At 37.0% G+C, this 19,318-nt stretch overlaps 1 protein-coding gene across 3 annotated transcripts in view; it reads left to right on the top strand.

Annotated features, from left to right (window-relative positions):
• Positions 1–19,318, top strand: part of CDC14A (cell division cycle 14A) — a 54,892-nt gene that overhangs the window by 16,614 nt on the left and 18,960 nt on the right. For 2 of the 3 annotated variants that reach the window (XM_033067826.1, XM_033067823.1), the window contains exons 4-9: positions 1,030–1,122; positions 3,383–3,462; positions 9,722–9,788; positions 12,483–12,545; positions 16,570–16,657; positions 18,227–18,457. In XM_033067826.1, coding sequence (XP_032923717.1) covers positions 1,030–1,122; positions 3,383–3,462; positions 9,722–9,788; positions 12,483–12,545; positions 16,570–16,657; positions 18,227–18,457 — 622 coding nt within the window. The remainder of the gene's footprint in view (positions 1–1,029; positions 1,123–3,382; positions 3,463–9,721; positions 9,789–12,482; positions 12,546–16,569; positions 16,658–18,226; positions 18,458–19,318) is intronic. The other variant, XM_033067824.2, reaches the window with a different exon arrangement.

Below are 19,318 nucleotides of genomic sequence, written 5' to 3'. Positions count from 1 at the left end.
TAACAGCAGCACTGGTATTAGGGCATTTTATAGAACATGCAACTTTTAAAAATAGAAAAATACTTCAAATTTTTAGAAACAGAATCTAGTATATCTGTTTATGACTTCCTCAAAACTGTAGGAGTACTGTCTGGAAAAACATGCACTGGTGTGCCAGAGCGCAATGGAAGTGCAGCAATTCATGAAGTTTTGAAGATTATTAATGCAGTAAATTGTTCAACTTGCCATTTTTAAGTGACAATAATGTCTCTTTCTGGCTTTAAATAGCTTTGCTGCGGCTTGTCATTATTGTTCTTTTCTGGTGCTTGTTGATTTTGTTTTCAATGGGAGGTTTGTCCCCAGGATTCTGACACAGGCTTCTTTTCTTCATAAAGAAACAAGAATTGCGAGTGTTACTAGTTCTGTCTTTGCCTAGCCTTTCCTTCAGGCTTTTCTCTTATACAATCTTTTCTTTTTCTTTTTTTTACCTTTTTAAGTTAATTCTTGCTGTTGAAGGTTTCTAAAGATGTCTGTCACCCAGTTTTAAAATAGTATAGATGGAAGTGTTTAACTTATAAAATGACTGTAAGGTTGATTGCTTGAGTTTTTCTTTTGTCATATCCACAGAATTATTTGCTAAAGAAGTTTAACATACAGGAGGATGTTTTAGTTTGAAAATTTCTATGTCTTTAATTAGTGTTCATAAGCTAGTGTTTCATATATTTCCACCTGGGGGAAAAGTTCCAGTTTTTATATTTAAGATTTTGGTTCAGCTCCACTTTATAGAATGTTTCTATACAGCTAACCAAGAGATCTGCCCAGAAACAGTGGCAATTTCCCTGCACTCTTACTTATCTGTGATATAGGAATATTGTTCAGTGTCAGTAACTTTTTCTCCTTTAATTTTAAGAACCTGTTGCTAAGAATTTTCTCTGAATTTCTCTAAACAAATCTGTTTTGCAGTTTTGGAAAAGTGCTTCTGCTAAAGTGTTCTTAAAACATATTATTTTCTTAGTAAATATGCTGTTTTGTTTCTTCTCGTTTTAACAGTATTTCAGTCTATCAAGAAAGAAGATTGTGTACTACACCAGTTTTGACCAGCGGAAGCGAGCGAACGCAGCGTTTTTGATAGGTGCATATGCTGTAAGTAGTTTTGATCACATGGATACTTCAGCCTTCCTTAAGAGTCTTCTGCTATGTATCAAATGGCTTCTCAAGGGATGCTCCTTTAGGGAGATGGGTAGATGGTCATTTCATTTGTCTCTAAGCTGTCTTTGAAAACTCTGTTGTATGAACTTTAGGGAAATCCAGTCATCATCCTTTAACTCCATTTATTTTACTACACTGGAAATGGCTTTGGCAGATCCTCTGTATGTTTTTCTGTAGGATACCATTTTCTTGAATGTTGAAAATCCAAATCACTTCCCTCTAATTGACCATTTTAGCATGAATTACTTCTCATCTCATGAGAGTCAGACGGGGAAGTAGAAAAGATTTTTCCCACAGCCTTCTTAAAGTTACTGAACCAGAGTCACAGTGATTATTGAATTGATTTCCTTTCTCATTTAGTTTTCATAGTCTACCCAGAATAATAGACAGTGGAGTACAGCTCTACTGGTGTTTGAAAGTTATTTGAGGAGGTTTGGTTTATTCGTCCTGGTTCCTGTTCCTTTTCCTTACAGGTAGCAGATGGACTGGACATATTTCTTTCTCATGATTTCTCTGAGCGTGTGTTTTGGTAGCAATATCTTTTATTAGATTTCTGTAACGTAGTGAGAGAGAAAAGCTGTTAAGTTCTTAACTTTGTCATTTTTATGCAGCAGATGACTGGGTAATAGCAAACTACTATTGCATGTCCAGTTACTTGCTTGCAGGAGTGTTTTCTCCTAATTTAAAAATTTAAATTTGACAGCCCTACCTGAAACATGAAGGATTTGTTTGCTGGTAGTCTTATCAACTCTAGAGGGGTGCTGTCCTTTATACTTCTAATTTGTAAATGGCAGGTGCAGGTGGGAAAAACACAAACCCAAATTGCATTTGGAATGCTGTGGAAAACTGTTAAGGTGGACTTGGAAAATATTGATTCCCTTTTTGTTCTGTAAGCTTTTTTGGAAATACGAGTTTTCTTGGCTGCCTGTACATGGGGCCAGTATTGCTACATGTCATGTGCCTAACTGTGGGGACTTTCAACCACATCATCACTCGGGCAGCTGAGAACATAAAAATGAAAGTGTCAGAGAAAGAAAAAGTTAAATGTTCAGTATTTATTGAATCTGGATTTTTTAAGTAGCAGTGCCGCATGGTAAGAGTTACAGCAGTGACAGTGGGAAAAGGAAAGAAAACCTTGTCCCTTGTAAAAAAAGAAAAATCCTGTAAAAGAATAGTTACTATCTATAAAGTAATTTTTTTAAAACTTTTACATTACCTTTTAAATACTAGTTCAGTTTATCCAAGCTATTCAGAATGGGCTTTTGTGTTAGGGTTTGTTAAATTTGTGTATGTTGCAGAATGAAAGCACTCTGAAGATTCATCATATTAGATTAAAAATTAAGCTAAGGTTTGGTTGCTGACTTTTCATTGATACACGAGTCAGAAAATGTCTCCTTGATTTTTATTAATGGAATTCACTACTTTTTAGGTGCTGAAGATGTACTGTAATGTTTTCCTCTTCATTACATTTTCCTTCTTCCTTCAGTTACTGCTTTGCTCTTGACATCTGAGATACTTCTGATTTTTTAGGAGCTTGTTCAGTGTTTCTTTCCCTCTCCTCTTTTTTTTTTTGTGTTCTTAATATCTTTTTTCTGTTTCCTCTTAGTGTCTTTATTACAAGCTTTTATGAGCTGTGTGGACAATGACCAAGGTTTAGTTCAAAGCATCATGTATTGCATGTCTTTGAGCAGACAGAGCTTTGAAGGGTCAGAACTTCTGTCAAATAAAACCTGCATTACTGGGAAAACGTGTGGTACAAATTTGCCCCTACTTCAGATTCACAGTTGCTTGATGAGATAGGAACTCATCTTTTTTGTGAAGTTTTCTGAACTACCCTCTAAGGATCTTTTATCTACAAGCCAGAACTTGGGCTTTAAATGTAAGCTATTTTACAGTAATTCATGCAACATTAGAGTCTCTTGGTTGCAGCAGTGACTTTTTTTTCCAATTTTTTTTTAAGAGTAAGGGATTGACACAAAACCAAGTTTTTGTTGACTTCTGTTGATACCTGAATCTTTTCTTTGTGTAAGCATGTATTTTCTGGTCTGTATATGTTACAGAAATTGGTCATGAAGTGCAACATGCATTCTTATCAGTTCAGTGTGCTGGAGGAAGTTACTGTCTGGTTAAAGACTTTTCAGGCTCAGGGCTGATTTTTTTTTTTCTTTTTCCCCTTTTCCCTCATCCCTTTTAGGTTATATACTTGAAGAAAACACCAGAAGAAGCTTACAGGACACTTTTATCTGGATCTAACCCACCATATCTTCCATTTAGGTATGTGAACACAAGAAACAAGGCTACCTTGTTTTGAAATTTGCTAAAAATTTGGGGTTTAGATTGCCTCCCAAAAAGGTGTTTTATGTCTGATATAGGTATTGTATGGAAATGACTGATCTCCAGAAAAAATATTTTTTACATCTTCTGTAATTAGTTGCTGTTTGTGGGAATAATAAATCATTTTGATTGATATAAGTATTAAGTAAGACTTAGTCTAGCAAACTGTCAGATTTTGAAAATAGTTCTTCGCACGTTTGTGATCTAGCACTTAAACGCTTTCTTCATAATGCATTGTGTTTTACTATTTGGAAACCATGCAAATATTTGAAATTACCTAGTTCCTAGCTAGTGAAACTTAAAGGATTGAAGGGAATTTTATGCTGTTATATTTTCTCTATACTGATATTAAGGTTACAGAATGTTTTTAGTGAATCATAGTTTCTATCAATCTGTCTTTATTCTCTGTACTAAGGTCACATTGAGGCTTGAATCTAAGGAATTTTAGCTATCATACCTATCTAATAGAGAGACTTGCAAATATTTTTCATGATGTAGACTGTGAAATGCCCTTATGCTTTCTGGATAAGAATACTTCATGGTGTTCTTATGCAAACACTCACACTAAAAGGCAACTGCAAGAAGGTCAGTATACCCTTTTAGGGCAATCAGCATTTTGCAAGTAGTGTTCACTGTTGGCCAATGCATTTGTAAATGTAGACCTACCTTGTCTATATCAAATTCCTCTGATTCTTCAGCCACTCAGCAAAGGAAAATCAGATTGTCTCTTCTCATGCTTAGCACAGAAGCCAGATGCAGTATAAACTACTGGGGTGGTGAATTCTTTTATGTAAAGACCAGTTTGACTGCAAAATCTTAAACCATCAGCTACATTTTTAAAAAAGGTATTAAATCAGCGATTGCTTTTCTTGGCAGAGAATTTATACACTGACCTGGTCATTGATAGCTCTCCAGAGCCCAAGAAATTAACTGAGCTTCTGGTATCCATATTTTTTAGGTAATTATGGAAGATACTTGGTACAATGCATTTTAAAAAAATCAGTTATTTTAAACATCTCGAAATTCTGTATGATACAGTGGTCATAATCTACATTAAACAATGTCTTGCATGTGCCTTAGCATTGCTTCCATGAGGATCTGCTCCATGATCTTCCAAGGCACAGAGGTGATGCTCACCTGCCTGCAGGTCTCTGACTCTCCCTTTCTACCCTTTGCAAAAATAGGAGCAATGTTTCCCTTTTTCCAATCACTAGAGACTGGGCCTGACTGCCATGACTTTTCAAATATGATGGAGAGTGGCTTTACAACACCAGCCAGTTCCCTCAGGACCCTGGGATACAGCTCATCAGGCCCCATAGCTGAATAGCTGTATCTTGTTGACCCATTAAAGAAATGTATGTTTGGTATTGTAGTAAATTGATATGTCTTTAGGTTTTTCTCACCCTTGCCAAGGTGAAAATTAAGGTGTGTAGAAAAGAGGTTTTGACAAAGTGGAGAAATTTACAGTAATTTCATGACTATAAGGCGCGCTGGATTATAAGGCACACTTCTGGGTGTCGGCAAATTTCTGAACTTTTGCCCATATATAAGGCGCACCGGACTATAAGGCGCGTTTTTTTTTTTTTGCGGCGAGGATCCGCCGCCGGCTCCGCCCGCGCAGTTGCTGCCTGCAGCCCCACCTCCTCCCGGCTGCCGCAGCCCTGCCGACTCTCCCCGCGGCTCGCGGCTCACACTTCTGGGTTGGCAAATTTCCAAACTTTGTACATTTATATAAGGTGCACCGGACTATAAGGCGCACTTCCAGGTTCGGGGGAAAATTTTAGTCAAAAGGGTGCGCCTTATAGTCGTGAAATTACTGTAATTGTCAGGTACCAAAACTGTAAGATGGAAGACTTGGGAGGAATAGTGTGTTTGCACAACAGTCTCACAGGATGCTGTTTGCTCCAGTCAAAGGTTATAGATTATTGCCTTGCAACAAATTCCTGACAATACTGATATTGACAGAAGTAGCAATAGTAAGAAGATGCTGTTTCTGCTTGACTGGGAAGGGACTAATGAAAGTAATTGTTTCTGTGGTTTCTTGTGAGGCTGATTGGAACCACAGTAACAAATGACACAAAACAGTTTCCTGTTACATGTTAATTTATTATTCAATGGCAATCCTTCTGAGTTTGAATTCATGAAATTTTATTCTAAAATAGAACAGTGAGCTACTCTTGAAGCAGCAAAGGAGGGATCAAAAAAATTGAAGAAGTGGCAAGATTTTCTGGAGATAATTTTATATTATATGCAAAAGAGCTTTTTGTGTTTCCCTAGGAAGGTTATACTAACCAAAAACATTGAAGAAGGCAAAGTCCAGCGAAGCGATCACTCAGGATTTTCTGTCTGGGGTGGCAAAATGCTTATGAAAGAATAATCTCTTAATTCCATTTGTCAGCTTCTCAGCAGAAGATGACAATAAATTTGTAGAGTAGGATATTCTGAAACATAACTACTTTGCAGTCTTTTTTCATGTGTTTCAAGCCCTAGATTGCTATGAGAGAAATGATTATCTAAAGCTAAAGCTTTTGACAGTTGTGGGGTTTTTGTGGTGGGTTTTGTCTGGTGTGGCTGGGATCTGGTATGTATATGGGCTTTTGTTGCTTCTTTTGGGTTTTTTATTGCAAAACTTTGATCTTGAGCCTTGCTCTCTCTAGAAGGAATATAGCATTAGGAGCATTTGCCAGAAGAATTAAACATCCTGATTTCTTGAGCATTCTTTCTTGCATGGTGTGGAACTGATCTTTTCTTTTGGATCTGCTTTGGACTATATCGGGTCTTGGCTGTGGATTAGAGCCTGAGCAGATTATGCAGTGTGGTCTGTCCTGCTGGGGAAGATGGGTGTGTAATCTGGTTGTACTGGAGGGGACACAAAGAGGAGTGAGGAAAGAAACTGAAGGATTGTGGTAAGATAAGAAACTAGATGAGAAATGGGAAGTCTGATAGGGAGGGGGATATTTGGGTAATGAGTTCATAGGTGGAGGTTGGTATATACAAGAAGCTAAAGAATTTACTGGTGCTGAGAGAGGGGCAAGTAGATCTCATGAGGGTCTGCAGTGGGACCATATAGATTAGCTAGAAACGAGAAAGAAATAATTTAATCATCCTCCCATGTTTCAAAGCCTTTGAGACATTTCCCTCTCCCCCCCTTTTCAAGACATAAGCCAAACATCTTACCTCTTTCCTCATATTCTAAGGTGTATAAGGAAAATAATTTGGAGATACTAATCTTTGCTACTCAGTGTTTGTTGGCTTGAATTTATTCTTGCAGCCTGGAATTTAGATATCACTTAGCTTCTGTGGTATAGGTCATCTCTGTTTGAATAGTTTGAGTTTATCAGTGAGCAATGATCAGTTAAGTGTTACAACTAGACTATTTAACAAGTTTGTTAATTTGATACGTGAAGTGTCCTTTATTTGAAAAAAAAAAAATAGACAGCTGAATAGGGAGAAGCTGCAGCATTGTCAGATTCTCTGTGGAGTACTGAGGTAGGTTTACAACATGAAGGGATCACTGGGAAACTGATCTACTTTCGTGCGGCTTGGTGACCTCAAAAAGCCCTAATCGGCTTAGGTCTTCAGCTGCTATTTCATTTAAAGACAGCTTCAGCAAATACAGTTCAGGGGTAGAAAGAAATCAAATCACTCCTCTTACAAAATTCATGAAAAATTTGTTTTGTTTTGTTTTTATAATAGAAAAGCTAAAGATAACTTGGCAGGATAAGGCATTGCTGTCTTTGAGACACTTTTGTCTTATTTTTGGCTGATTCACTGTCACTTGGTGACGCTCTAGTCTTTTGAAGATCTTATAATGTATCTTCTCACTTCCATTTAAAAAACAGTGCTAACACCAGTTAAAATTGTCATGAATACCGGTTACTTACTGAGAAACAGAGTTTCAGATTTTTACCTCAAACTCTCTGTTACGACGAAAAAACAAATATGTTTTAATATTATTATGTTCAGTCTCTAAATAATGGCACGAATTTCAGAGATGGATTTTAGTTTATAGCTTCTGGGGTTTGTTTCTTTATTGGCAAGTGCTGGGGAAACAAACTGTTTTGTTATTGACAGTGTTTAGAGGTTTGGTGCAAGGGAAAGCATTATGTAGTATTGAGGTCAGCTACAACAACTGTGAAAATTGGATGTGGGTTATGCAGCTCAGTAATGCCAGCTCACATCCATACTAAATCTGTGTCTCCTTGAAATATTCACTTTTTTTTTTTCTCATTTTGAAAGTGAACAGGGTTCTCTTACTGTTTGAAAAGTAAGGTGGCTATTCATGTGGGCACAAAAGACTGTAGTAAAGCATGTGGCCAGCAACCTATTTTAAGGGTCAGGTGAACATCAGGAGAAATGAGGCATTTGAGACATGGGAGATGGAGGAAATCCATGGTAGCTACCAGCATCTGTGCAGGTCACTGGTAACAGCTGGCTGTGGGAACTGGAGCTGACAATCCTGTACACCTGGAATTGTGCATCTAGGTCAGCTTCACCATCCTCCCTCCCTCTTTCATAGAATTTTGTATTCATTATTAATGGTTAGGGATTATGTGGCTTTTTTCCCTGGCATAGTTTTTATGAACAGCACTATTAGGTGCCTTATCAGTCAAAGAAGTAATTATAGACATACAAATTTTAAAAAAGTTATATTCTTGTTACAGCAAAATAACATAATATATAAACTGTCTGCTACAATCATATCTTCTGTTCTTATTTCTTGAAATATTTGATTTTATGGTTTGCATTGGTTTGGATCTTATTTCTGTCAGCCCCTCCAGAAAACTGGTACAGCTTTTAAACCTTGTCTACTATGTACCTGTTCCCATTGGACACTTAATCTTTTTCTCTCATGAGACCTTTTTGTTCGCCAAAATGCTTTCATGAAAAAATGATCTGTTATACTGAGATGTTCAAAATAATCATGTTAATCCATTATCTGTCAAAAATGTATTGTCTGTAAAATTAATATATTCATATACATGTTTTTATATGTTCTGCTTATTCAAAAGAATGAAAATACTTTATGGATTCTAATTTTTAAAACTTTTCTGTTGGATTTGGATACGGAAGGTTCATGCACAATTCATAGTTCCCATTCTAAAAAATTATAGTTAAGTGTGTTTTAATAATCCAGTAATTCAAAAGCTTTTTTTAGATTGGCCTGCCTGCAATATGACATTTAAAACATTTTCTATGAACGCTGCCTGCTCAAAACTGCTAAACTTATTCTGCTCTTAAAGAATAAGGGAGAATTTTCTACTCTTAAAGTGCTTGATATTGAAGGAATGTATCACAAACTTAATAGTATTTATACCAAGTTTTTTCAAAAAAGGAGAGTTTTGAATGAAAGATTGAAATTTTGAATCAGTTATAGATTAAATATGTACCTGTTTGAACCTAAAATGTTGCTATTCTGATAAATTACAGTTCTTAGGACTGTCTAAGATAGCTAAGAGAAAAGTCATAAGAGATTTCCTTAATGAGTGATAAGGAAATAAGCTACTCAGGCAGAGTTTTGTTAAAATCAAAGTGATCTGGAGCACACTTTGGAAAGTACTTTTTTATTTTTCAAAAATGAATTTTTTGGTGTTTTTTTTTTTTTTCCATTTAATGTGCCTCTTACCACTTGAATATATTTTGCTTTGGAGTCTCACTTCATCTTTTACAGACAGGTCGTAATTTTCATAGTCATAGTACTGAGGTTAAATAATTTTCAAGTTATTTATATCAGAATAACTTTTAATCATATCTATAACTGGACATCAAAATGAAAACCTGTAAATTAATTCCAAACTGGTAGTCTGACTTGCCTATCCCTGTTAGTGTAACTCAATTAAGACTTGAAAGATGGTTAAAGCAAACTGTGCTTTATTTGTTACTGTATTCATACAGTCATGAAAGGATGCAAACCTGTCTGTTCCAGAACAGCATAAGTAATTTGGAAAAGAGATTAAGTTACCTGATGTAAAATATACATGTAAAGTATCTTGCAATATCTAACTGCATTTACTCTGAGCTGATCTTGGGTGGGAGAGTACTTTAACCTGAACTAACTTCTAAAAAGATGTTTTTGAACTTTAATTCAGGGTTCTCCAAGGGGATTGAGTAGCTTGAATGTATTCTGTTGTGTGCTGCCTTTCCCCTAGCTCTTAAAATAATTCTGTGTATATTAAATTCATTTGTATTAAATCTGTAGGGATGCTTCGTTTGGGAACTGCACGTACAATCTTACCATCTTGGACTGTTTACAGGGAGTAAATAAGGTAATAACATTTTTCCTTAGCAAAATAGGTTTACATTGATTTTTAAAGCCTGAAGAAAAGTAATTTCACGATTATAAGCCACACCATTTTGACTAAAATTTTGCTCCCAAACCGGAAGTGCGGCTTACGTTCAGGAGTGGCCAATATATGAACAAATTTTGGAAATTTCCTAACCTGGAAGTCCGAGCCAGCAGCAGCCCCAAGCCAAGGTAGAGCCCGTCTGGCCCCAGGCGGCGGGGCAGTGGCGGCGCAGTAGCAGCGCTGCCCGGCCCCGGGGGACGTGGCGGCACCAGCCGGGCACGCCCGTCTCCCTCCTCCCGGCAGCGCTGGCTGGGCACGCCCGTCTCCCTCCTCCCGGCGGCAGCAGCCGGGGATGCCCCTCTCCCTGTTCCCGGTGGCACCGGCTGGGCGTGCTGCTCCCCTGTCTCCCGGCGGCAGCAGCGAGCGGGGCTGGGGCCGCTCCCTGGTGGTGGCCCTGAGCAGGGCCGAGCCAGTAAACCCCGTGATCATGCAATTCTGTTACTAATTGGCAACTTTGTGCAAGTTGCACACGGCTCCTGCTGCGAATGAAAGTGCGGCTTATAATCAGGTGCAACTTATTTATGGAGGAAAAACGAAACGTTGCTGACACCCTGGAAGTGCGGCTTATAATCGGTGCAGCTTGTAATCATGAAATTACTGTACTGTTCAATAGATTATGAAACCTGGTTTCAGAGCAGACTGTGAATGAGTAGTGATGAAGCCTAACTTACTGATGATTATATTTGAGTACTGATGGTGGAGGAAGGTTGCACTATGACTTGCCTGGCCTGGCCTTTGACAACTTTTTGAACTTCTGAATTGGAACATTCACATGCACCAGGCCTTGCTCTAAATGCAAGGCACTGTGCAGAGTCTGGTAACAGGTCATTTATAGCCATTGGTGAGAGGGAATGACAGGTTGATGAAGTCAAGTGAAATAGATACCAAGCTATACAGTGATTTAATCAGAACAGTTTTTGCATGTACTTGGCCCCAGCTTTCCCCAGAGCTCTTGGTTCAGTGTTTGACACTGATCTTTTCAAAATTGTTTAAAACCAATGAAAACTAATGTATCTTACTAGTGGTTTGATGTGTCATTTTAAGTAGTCCTGAGCTATTAAGCTCGAGTATTGTTTTCTTAAAAAATTTTATATCAGTTCTTAATTGGGGACATTTAAATTTGGTTTACCATTTACCACTGTTCTTGGTGAAGGGAGCAGGATATAAGAGGAGTGCTGTACAGATACTTTATAGACCACTTGTCATTCTTTAAAATGGCAAAACAAGTGTTTCTTAAAAATTGGAAAAAGAGAGATCAAGCTTAATATTTTTAGTTCTGTGGGGGTGGGAAAGGAGCTGTCAGTTACCAGCAAGACTGTAATTTGTGAGGCATTCTACGGATCCTGAAGATCTGAAGTAGTCAGTGCAGTCACTGTAATTTATCTGCAGCTAATACATCAAAAGGATGGTGAGAATCAGTTTTTCCTCCTTTGTTCTCTTAAAGTTTATTGCTGAATTTTTGTCTAGCTCACCTGCAGAGGTAAAAACACTTTGGGCAGAAAATGTATGCCTTAATTAAAAGTAGTGTTAGTTTTCCTGGATAAATTTGATGTTTGCATGTGTGTCTGTCATATCAGGTAATTCAGGGGGCCTGCAAGTTCTGGAGTGCAACCAACCAGCCATTCAAACCTCTCAGTATTTTAGGTTTCATGAAGGTCCAGTCACTGAGCCTATCTTGTCTACAACAAAACTGTTTTTCTTTTGTCCTAAAAAGGTGCTGTGTATGTAACAAACAATGGCAGTCTGATGATTATTGGTTTTAAATAATAGATCTGTGATGTGTTCTTATCACAACCTAATTCCGGAATTTTGTGCAGTATCTGTGTTTCTCAAAATGCAGCAGGTTCAGCATAAATATATGCTGCAGGAATGTCTTCCACCAATTTGAAATAAATATTGACTATGAATTTCATATTCATAGAATTGTTTTCAATATGGCTATTAAATACAAATCTTTAGTACAAAAGTGGCATTGTAAATAATAATACAGTAATCAAATACAAAACTTCTTTCAGTCCTGTAATAAATACTGCCTAATGTAGTTAGTGGACTTCATTGTACCTGTGAAATGTGTATTAAAAGAAATAATAAAATGCAGATTATACATGGCACTGCATTCTGTATATGCCATTTTGCCTAGGTGTTATGGTGGTAAAACCAGAGTATCATACTAAGTGCAGAAAATCAATAAACTCTCAGTGTTCGATGTTTTGTTATGTCCAACTGCATGAAAATACATTTGGCATAGGAATCATTAAATGAGTGTATGACAAAAAGGGAATTGCTTTTTAACTTGTCATCTGCCTTACAGAAAAAAAGCCCAGTGGTGGGATGTGGAGAATCAATGTTACAATTTAAGTGATATGCAACAACCTTGTGTCCCATTCTCATGTCTTTGGAGGGGAAATAATGAGCCTAACATGTTTCAGTGACATTGTTGGAGTTTTTGTTGTCTGTGTTGTTGATATGTGCAAAAAGTAATGTTGTCTTAACGTAAAAACTTCAATAAGCCACAAGCACAAACATTTAGGGACTTAGTTTTGCTCAAAAAATATTATAAAATGAGATTATATATTGTATTTCAGTGTAAACTGACCCCTTGTTGCCTTTTAGGCCTTGCAGCATGGATTTTTTGACTTTAAGACATTTGATGTGGATGAATATGAACACTATGAGGTTTGTACATTTAATAATGCATTGATTGTGCTTGAGCTACCTAAAATAGGAGTATACAGTATCCTCCAACTTAAAACATACTGGAAACACATTTTGAGTAAAACCCAGTGTTCATATGTAAGGTATGTACATGGAAACCTGTACGCTCTTTGTGAAGATCATGCAGGATTATTATCTTTGAAATTTCAGTGCATCATATCATAAATTCACTGTTTTCTGGCTTCTGGAACCTCCCTCATGCTTTCCCAATCTTCTCCTTTGGACACAATCCAAGGTCTCAGCTGACCCACAGAATGTTTTCTTTCAGGACTTGTTAGCTCCTTCTTCCATTCCTATTAGTCCCAAATACATGGCAAATTTTTTATAGCCACATAGATTAAGCAGATTTTGAGTTGTTGTTTTTTTTTTTTTTTTGTGAGGATGCATTATGTGGAATTGTGGTAAAGGAAATGCATTCAAAATATTTCCTTAATGAAGTCCTAAAAAGCTAACAGATGTATTTCCCTGTTCTGCCAACTTTCTTACAAGCTAGGTATAGATACTCTGGTTGTCTCTAGATGAGTTTAGGACTTTGTAACATGCATATCTGCTGGTAGTAGAAAGTTATCCCAAGCTACATTGCTTTAGAGAAGCTTTAAAATATGCCGTGCTGTACCTGTGGACTGGGCTGTGTGCAGAGGAAATCTCGGGCACAGAAGGTGTATACACATCTGGTCCAGGAGAGTTGTATGGTCTTTGTTTACCAGGTCTCACTCCAAGGAAGGGAAAGGACTTTTACAGAAGCCAGTGACAATAATTAGTTTATTGGACATTGTCTTTGGAGCACCTATAAATTCCTATAGTTGTATTGGTTAAGCATAAAGATATATAAACTAGAGGTGTACTAAACATTTGAGTATAAATTTAACTCTCATTTTAAACTTGTGTTGCTTTGCTGTAGCCAGTATTCTTCCCATATTCTTCAACTCCTATTGCAATTTTCAGAAAACTTGGAAGTAAGGAGAATAAAGTTGCTAAGTTTGAATATCTCCATTTTAAAAGCATTTCCTATAGCTGTATGTATTTCAGGTACTTACTGAAATGCTTCATAGATGTTCAAGAAAGTGAGGTCAGAAGAGGAATAAACAGTGGAAAAAGTTAATTGACAGCACATCTATACAGTAGGTGTCTGCAGTAGGCAGTCTGTAACACAAATCTGCCTATTTCACTAAACTTGAAAGCGTTTGTAGAAGGATTTCTGTATCCTGCAGTGTTCCATAATGATTAGGTTAAAAAACTGTATAGCCTTTGCAGAATTACCAAAATTAAATAAACAGGAACTAAAATTTAAGATATGAAATTGCTGCTTTTTGCTTACTCTATGTACAAAAAATAAAACTTGTTCTAAAAACAAATGGTAGTTGAGAATTCTGTATGAATAGTAGGCATTAGGCTGGGTGAAAAAGAGGCTTAAAATAATTAACTAAAGTTATCCCATTATCTTGTTTAAAGCTTAACATTATTTTAGAGTGTGAAAAGTACGTACATGTCAATGATGTTTAGGTATGCTGTTTGCTGAGTTAAAGGAGTAAGAATTTGGAATCATCTTTAATTTTTTGTCCATTTTTTGGTATGTCTTTTTTTTTCGCACATCATGGTCAGCTTTGTGTTTTGTTATGTCCTGTGCTATATTTTAAAAACTCTAAATGTTACAGGTTTTTGCTATGTTAGATCTTTAGATGTGTGGTTATTTAGATAAAAGTTGCATACGACTTAAATGGAGCAGGCTAAAAGGAATTTTTATTTCATGTTCTTTGATCTTACTATGTTATCAAGGCAGCTAATTCCCCTTTTGTTGGACTGGAAATAAATTACTGATTGGGCTTTTTAGTAATAATGATGTTTGCATGTAATGTCGAGCATATATATACACACATATACAGAGATTCCTGTGGTTCATATTGATAAAAATTGAAACTACAGTAAGTTCACAATTATAAGCCGCACCATTTTGACTAAAATTTTGGTCCGAACCCAAAGTGCGGCTTATAATCAGACACGGCTTATATATGGACAAAGAAGAAAAAGTTGCTGTTTTAGTTTGGAGGACAGGTGTCTGCTGAGAAAGGCAGGAACTTCTCTTTGAAATGGAGAATGTAAACCCCCTCCCTCCAAATTATTATAATTTTGAAATCAAGGGGCTTTTAGGCAAAAATATGGGAATTAGGAATAACAGTTCTTTTCTAGAGAAATTAAAATAGAAATAGAAGTACTACAAAGAAACAAACCCCAACCCCTGACAAAGTCAGAGTACAACCTGACACCCTGTCAGGCAGGGTGTTGGTAGCAGTCCCATTAAATGGTGGCTGCATCCTCCTGCAGTGACAGATGTGGCTCAGTTGGAGCAGTGCTCCTGTACAAGGTGCAGTTTCCCTCTAAAGGTCCAGTGGTGATGTGGAGAAATCTGGTTTTCCTCTGGAGTCCAGTGGAGGAAGGGGCTTCCTTAGTGTCCCAAAACCTCTGTTTTTATTTTGGTAAGAAATGTTGGGCTCTTCCCCCTGGCTGGAGCAACTTCCAATGGGATGAAGTAATTTTATCAGTCACACAGTGGGACTCAATGGGTCATTAGCAGAAATTACTCTCTGGAGGAAGGATGGGTTGTGAAAAGATAAAGAACAATGCCCGGCCTGGTTTCAATGGATGGCCCATTAGCAGAATATCTGCTGGGGAGATAATGATCACTGCCCCCACCCTCAACAGATGGTGGTAGAATAGATACCTTTTATCACACTCTGTATTGTAATGTGTGGCTTATAATCAGGTGCAGCTTATGTATGGACAAAGAATGAAAAGTTGCTGGCACCCGGAAGTGCGGCTTATAATCAGTGCGGCTTATAATCGTGAAATTACTGTATTTGCCATGACCTCTGTTACTATCAAGAACTTAATCCACAAGTAAAACTAGTGATACAAATACAAAAATATTTCTAGCATACTGAACAGGACTTCTTCCCTAAAGGGAGTAGAGGGGTTCTGCAGTGCTGAGATGTCAGTCTGTGACACCAATGGGGGCAGGGTCCTGGCTTGGCACTGAGGTTGGTTCTCTAGTCCTTATGCAACCTGGGTAACTTCCAGGAGTTTCCATTGTGCAGGGACATTGGGTGCAAGCCTAATGGGCTCAGCTAAGCAAACAGTTGCTGAATTGATTACAGTGATGTCCATTATCAGAACCTTTCACTCATTAGGATGTTCTGATGAGCTCAGAGCCAAAAACACAAGCTTAATAATGCAGCTGAACCAAGGGCCATGTCCTTAAAAGTCATACTGAGAATAGCTGCACTGCCAAGCAAGGAATGAGCAGTCTTCAATTAAGGAAAGACAAGAAGGCAGTTCAGAACTACAGTTGACGTTACTTATTTCCAAAGAAGCTTTCATTTTCGGCAGTGACAGAATTTGAAGAGGCTTTTTAGGTTTTCACTTAAAAGTGAGCAAGAAAGGCAAAATGTCGTGGTTTGAAAGTTTATTAAAATTTGGTCTCTATTTAATTTCCATTTTCCTTCTGTGATTACTAGCTCATCAGAGGTTATGCCAATATGTAAATTTCAGTTTCTACAGGGAAAGGGTAATTGCTTTGAAGGTTAATTGGTTTTTGTTTTCTGTGAATTGGGTTTTTTAGCTAGTACCTCACAAGGAAGCACTTTCCCATAGTTTTTGATGAAAACATAGAAGAATGTTAGTGTTTGTCAGTGTTCTTAATATGTGTCTGAAACACTGAACCCTCTCAAAGAGAAATACCTTTCATAAAGGATCTTTCTGCTTTTATTGGAAAACTTAAGCAAATTTTGTTTGCATTTCAGTTTATCAAGATAGATTTGAGAAGCAGCTTATGGTTAATTGTCCCATAAATGTTAAGCTAGCTAATTCCATTTGAAGTTTGTTTTAATGCAACAAGAACATAGTAAAGTGTAAAATAAAATCTTGAGTAATTTCTTTAACCTTGTATATACCTATATTAAAATGTTTTTCTCTTCTGAAATTTTTGTAGCGAGTGGAAAATGGTGACTTCAACTGGATTATTCCAGGAAAATTTTTGGCTTTTAGTGGACCACACCCAAAAAGCAAACTTGAAAATGGTATGGTGTATGTTTTAATACTATGCTATGATCTTATTCTTCCAGTGTGTAAAACCATCACAGCAAATGAGCAGAAGATAATAGAGGTTATAGATCAGTTTTAATCTTCAGAACATTTTATGTACACTCATAGAATTTAATTCAAAAAGTTTTGGAATTCTTCTTTGCCAGAAGAATTTCAATTCTTCTGACAGTCAGTGGCTTTTCATCCTAAAGAACCTGAGAGACTCAGGTTGCTTACTATTCTCCTGGAACCTGACACCTGATACAGTAAGTGTGCAGAATTAAAGGTGAGTTGTATTAAACACAGAAGACTGTGTTAAGAGTTTTGTGACACAGACCAGGAAAGACTTAAAAGAAGCTTGCCTTTCCTACTGAAGGTACTTGGGGTAATGTGAAGAACCTAGGGAATGTGATTCTAGTGGAATTAAAAAAAAGAGAAACTTGGATGCTTGACTGACAGAGGGAAGGCAGAGATTTGGTCCAGCTAGAAGGAAAATCAGTCATTTAAACACTACCATCAGCTTTTTTCTGAATTTGACTATATTGTTTGTGCCATGTCCTGTTGTTTATGTGAGCATATTTTCTGAATATCTGCCTTCCCTGCCTATCCCCTTCTTCTGCTCTCTCATGTTTATGACGGAAATGCTACTGATTACATAGTGTCCACTGAAAATTTAAACAAAACTCAGAAAATATTTTGATTGATTTGGATTTCTTCCCCAATCATTGTTGCAACTCCTTCTTGCAAAATTTTTTCTGAATTTAGTTAAATTGTTCCATGGAATTTGGAAAATGTGTGTTTTATTTATAACATATATAACTGAAAATTATTAAATTAACACACTTAAAATCCAGTTATGAAACAATAGCTAACCCTCTCCCAGGTGATTGCATGCACACATTACAGAGGTACATTTTTCTTATTGTGTTGTGACTCGAACTGCATTTACTAATGCATGTATAACTTGTCCTGAACAGCTGGCTTGTAATTACTCATTGACCTCCCCCCCTGTCCCCCCATCTTCATCTAGAGGATTCTTTTGTCTCTGAGAATCAAGGCAATAAAGCTGTCTTACTTCCCAGTAGGACAGGAGAATTTTTGGTACTGCAGTTTATCCTTTGACTGTTTCTCTTGTCCATAATATAGATGAGCAATCTATTTTCCTTAGAAACAGTGTTTCCTCTTCAAGCATACTTTTATTCTTTGATCAGCAGCTTGACTCTAGATAAACAGCTGTCCTGAAACACTGAATTCATATATGTCCTCAGCTTTATGTGTAACTCCCCCTTGCAGAGAGGAATGGGGGCTTATGGGAGACAGTACAGTGTTTCACATAGGCTCTGTTTTAAGTTCTTGCCTCCTAATACTTTTATTATAAAAGTGGTCTTAATGAGCATTTTTTGGACAATTTTTTTATATCACTTAACATGTCTATTCTGAATAAATTATTAAAACATATTTAGTATTAGCATGTTTATTTTTCAAGAAGTTTTCATTTTGATTAGTGAGATTTTGAACTTCATGAGCCTAGGACATTAAATTATTATGGCTTTATTTTTTTATAGGTTATCCTCTTCATGCACCTGAAGCCTACTTTCCCTATTTCAAGAAGCATAACGTGACATCAATCATAAGACTAAACAAAAAAATGTATGAGGCAAAACGCTTTACTGATGCAGGATTTGAGCATTATGATCTGTTCTTCATCGATGGCAGCACACCAAGTGACAGTATAGTCCAGAGGTTCCTGAACATCTGTGAAAATGCTGATGGTGCCATTGCTGTACATTGTAAAGGTATGTGCACCTATTCATTTCTCAGACTGAAATTCAAAATAATCCATGGAGTTTATCCCAGAAATGCAGCATTTAACAACACTTTCAGATCGTGAGAGTAATAATGCTTTATAGTGCTTGACTAAATATATGCCAAATATTTGTTATTTTCCTATGTATGTGAAGTCCTTACATCCTACACTGTGACTTGTAGGAACTGACAATCTATTCTTCATTGTTCTGTGGGTTTTTTTGATATGATTTGAAAACTTGAGATTTAGTTGATGCAGGTTTCTTTTTTGCATTATGCCTTCACAGCATTATGATAATTGTCTAGGAAATGCAAAACACTAAAAGGTTTTCTTTGTGTTTTTTGACTGTTCTACATTTTTCTGTGGAGTATGAATTCCACATTTCAAGTTGATGTGAGTTATTGTGATGCCAGCATTTCAAACCAGCCTAATTCAGCAAACCAGACAGAAAATGCACAAAACATGCTTAGTCAAGAGAGATTAACAAAGGCTTTTAAGGGTTCAGCTTGATTTGTGTTTAGAGTTGTGTAAGGACATGGTGGAGGCGAATGTCTTGCCTGATCAGAAGCAAGAATAACACTATTCATAATTTTCCCATTAACAATAAATAGGCATGTCAAAGATAAACAGGTTTATTTGTCAGCAGGTTGTTACTGTTGCTAGAACCCGGAAGTTCTGGCATTGATAAGCTGAGAATCTGCTAATTGGCTAAATGAGAGTATAAACTATTGATTAGCAGAAGTTGGTAGTAAGTTGCTTCAGGCTTAGCTGCTTAAGGAATATAACATACTTGGTAGTGAGTTGGAGATGTGCTTTCTATGCTGAAGTATTTTTGGTATTTTGGTCTGAC

Source organism: Catharus ustulatus, chromosome 9 (genome assembly GCF_009819885.2).
Source record: "Catharus ustulatus isolate bCatUst1 chromosome 9, bCatUst1.pri.v2, whole genome shotgun sequence".
NCBI classification, from domain to species: Eukaryota; Metazoa; Chordata; class Aves; order Passeriformes; family Turdidae; genus Catharus; species Catharus ustulatus.
Note: the sequence above shows the minus strand (reverse complement) of the source record. Positions and strands in the feature narration are given on the sequence as shown.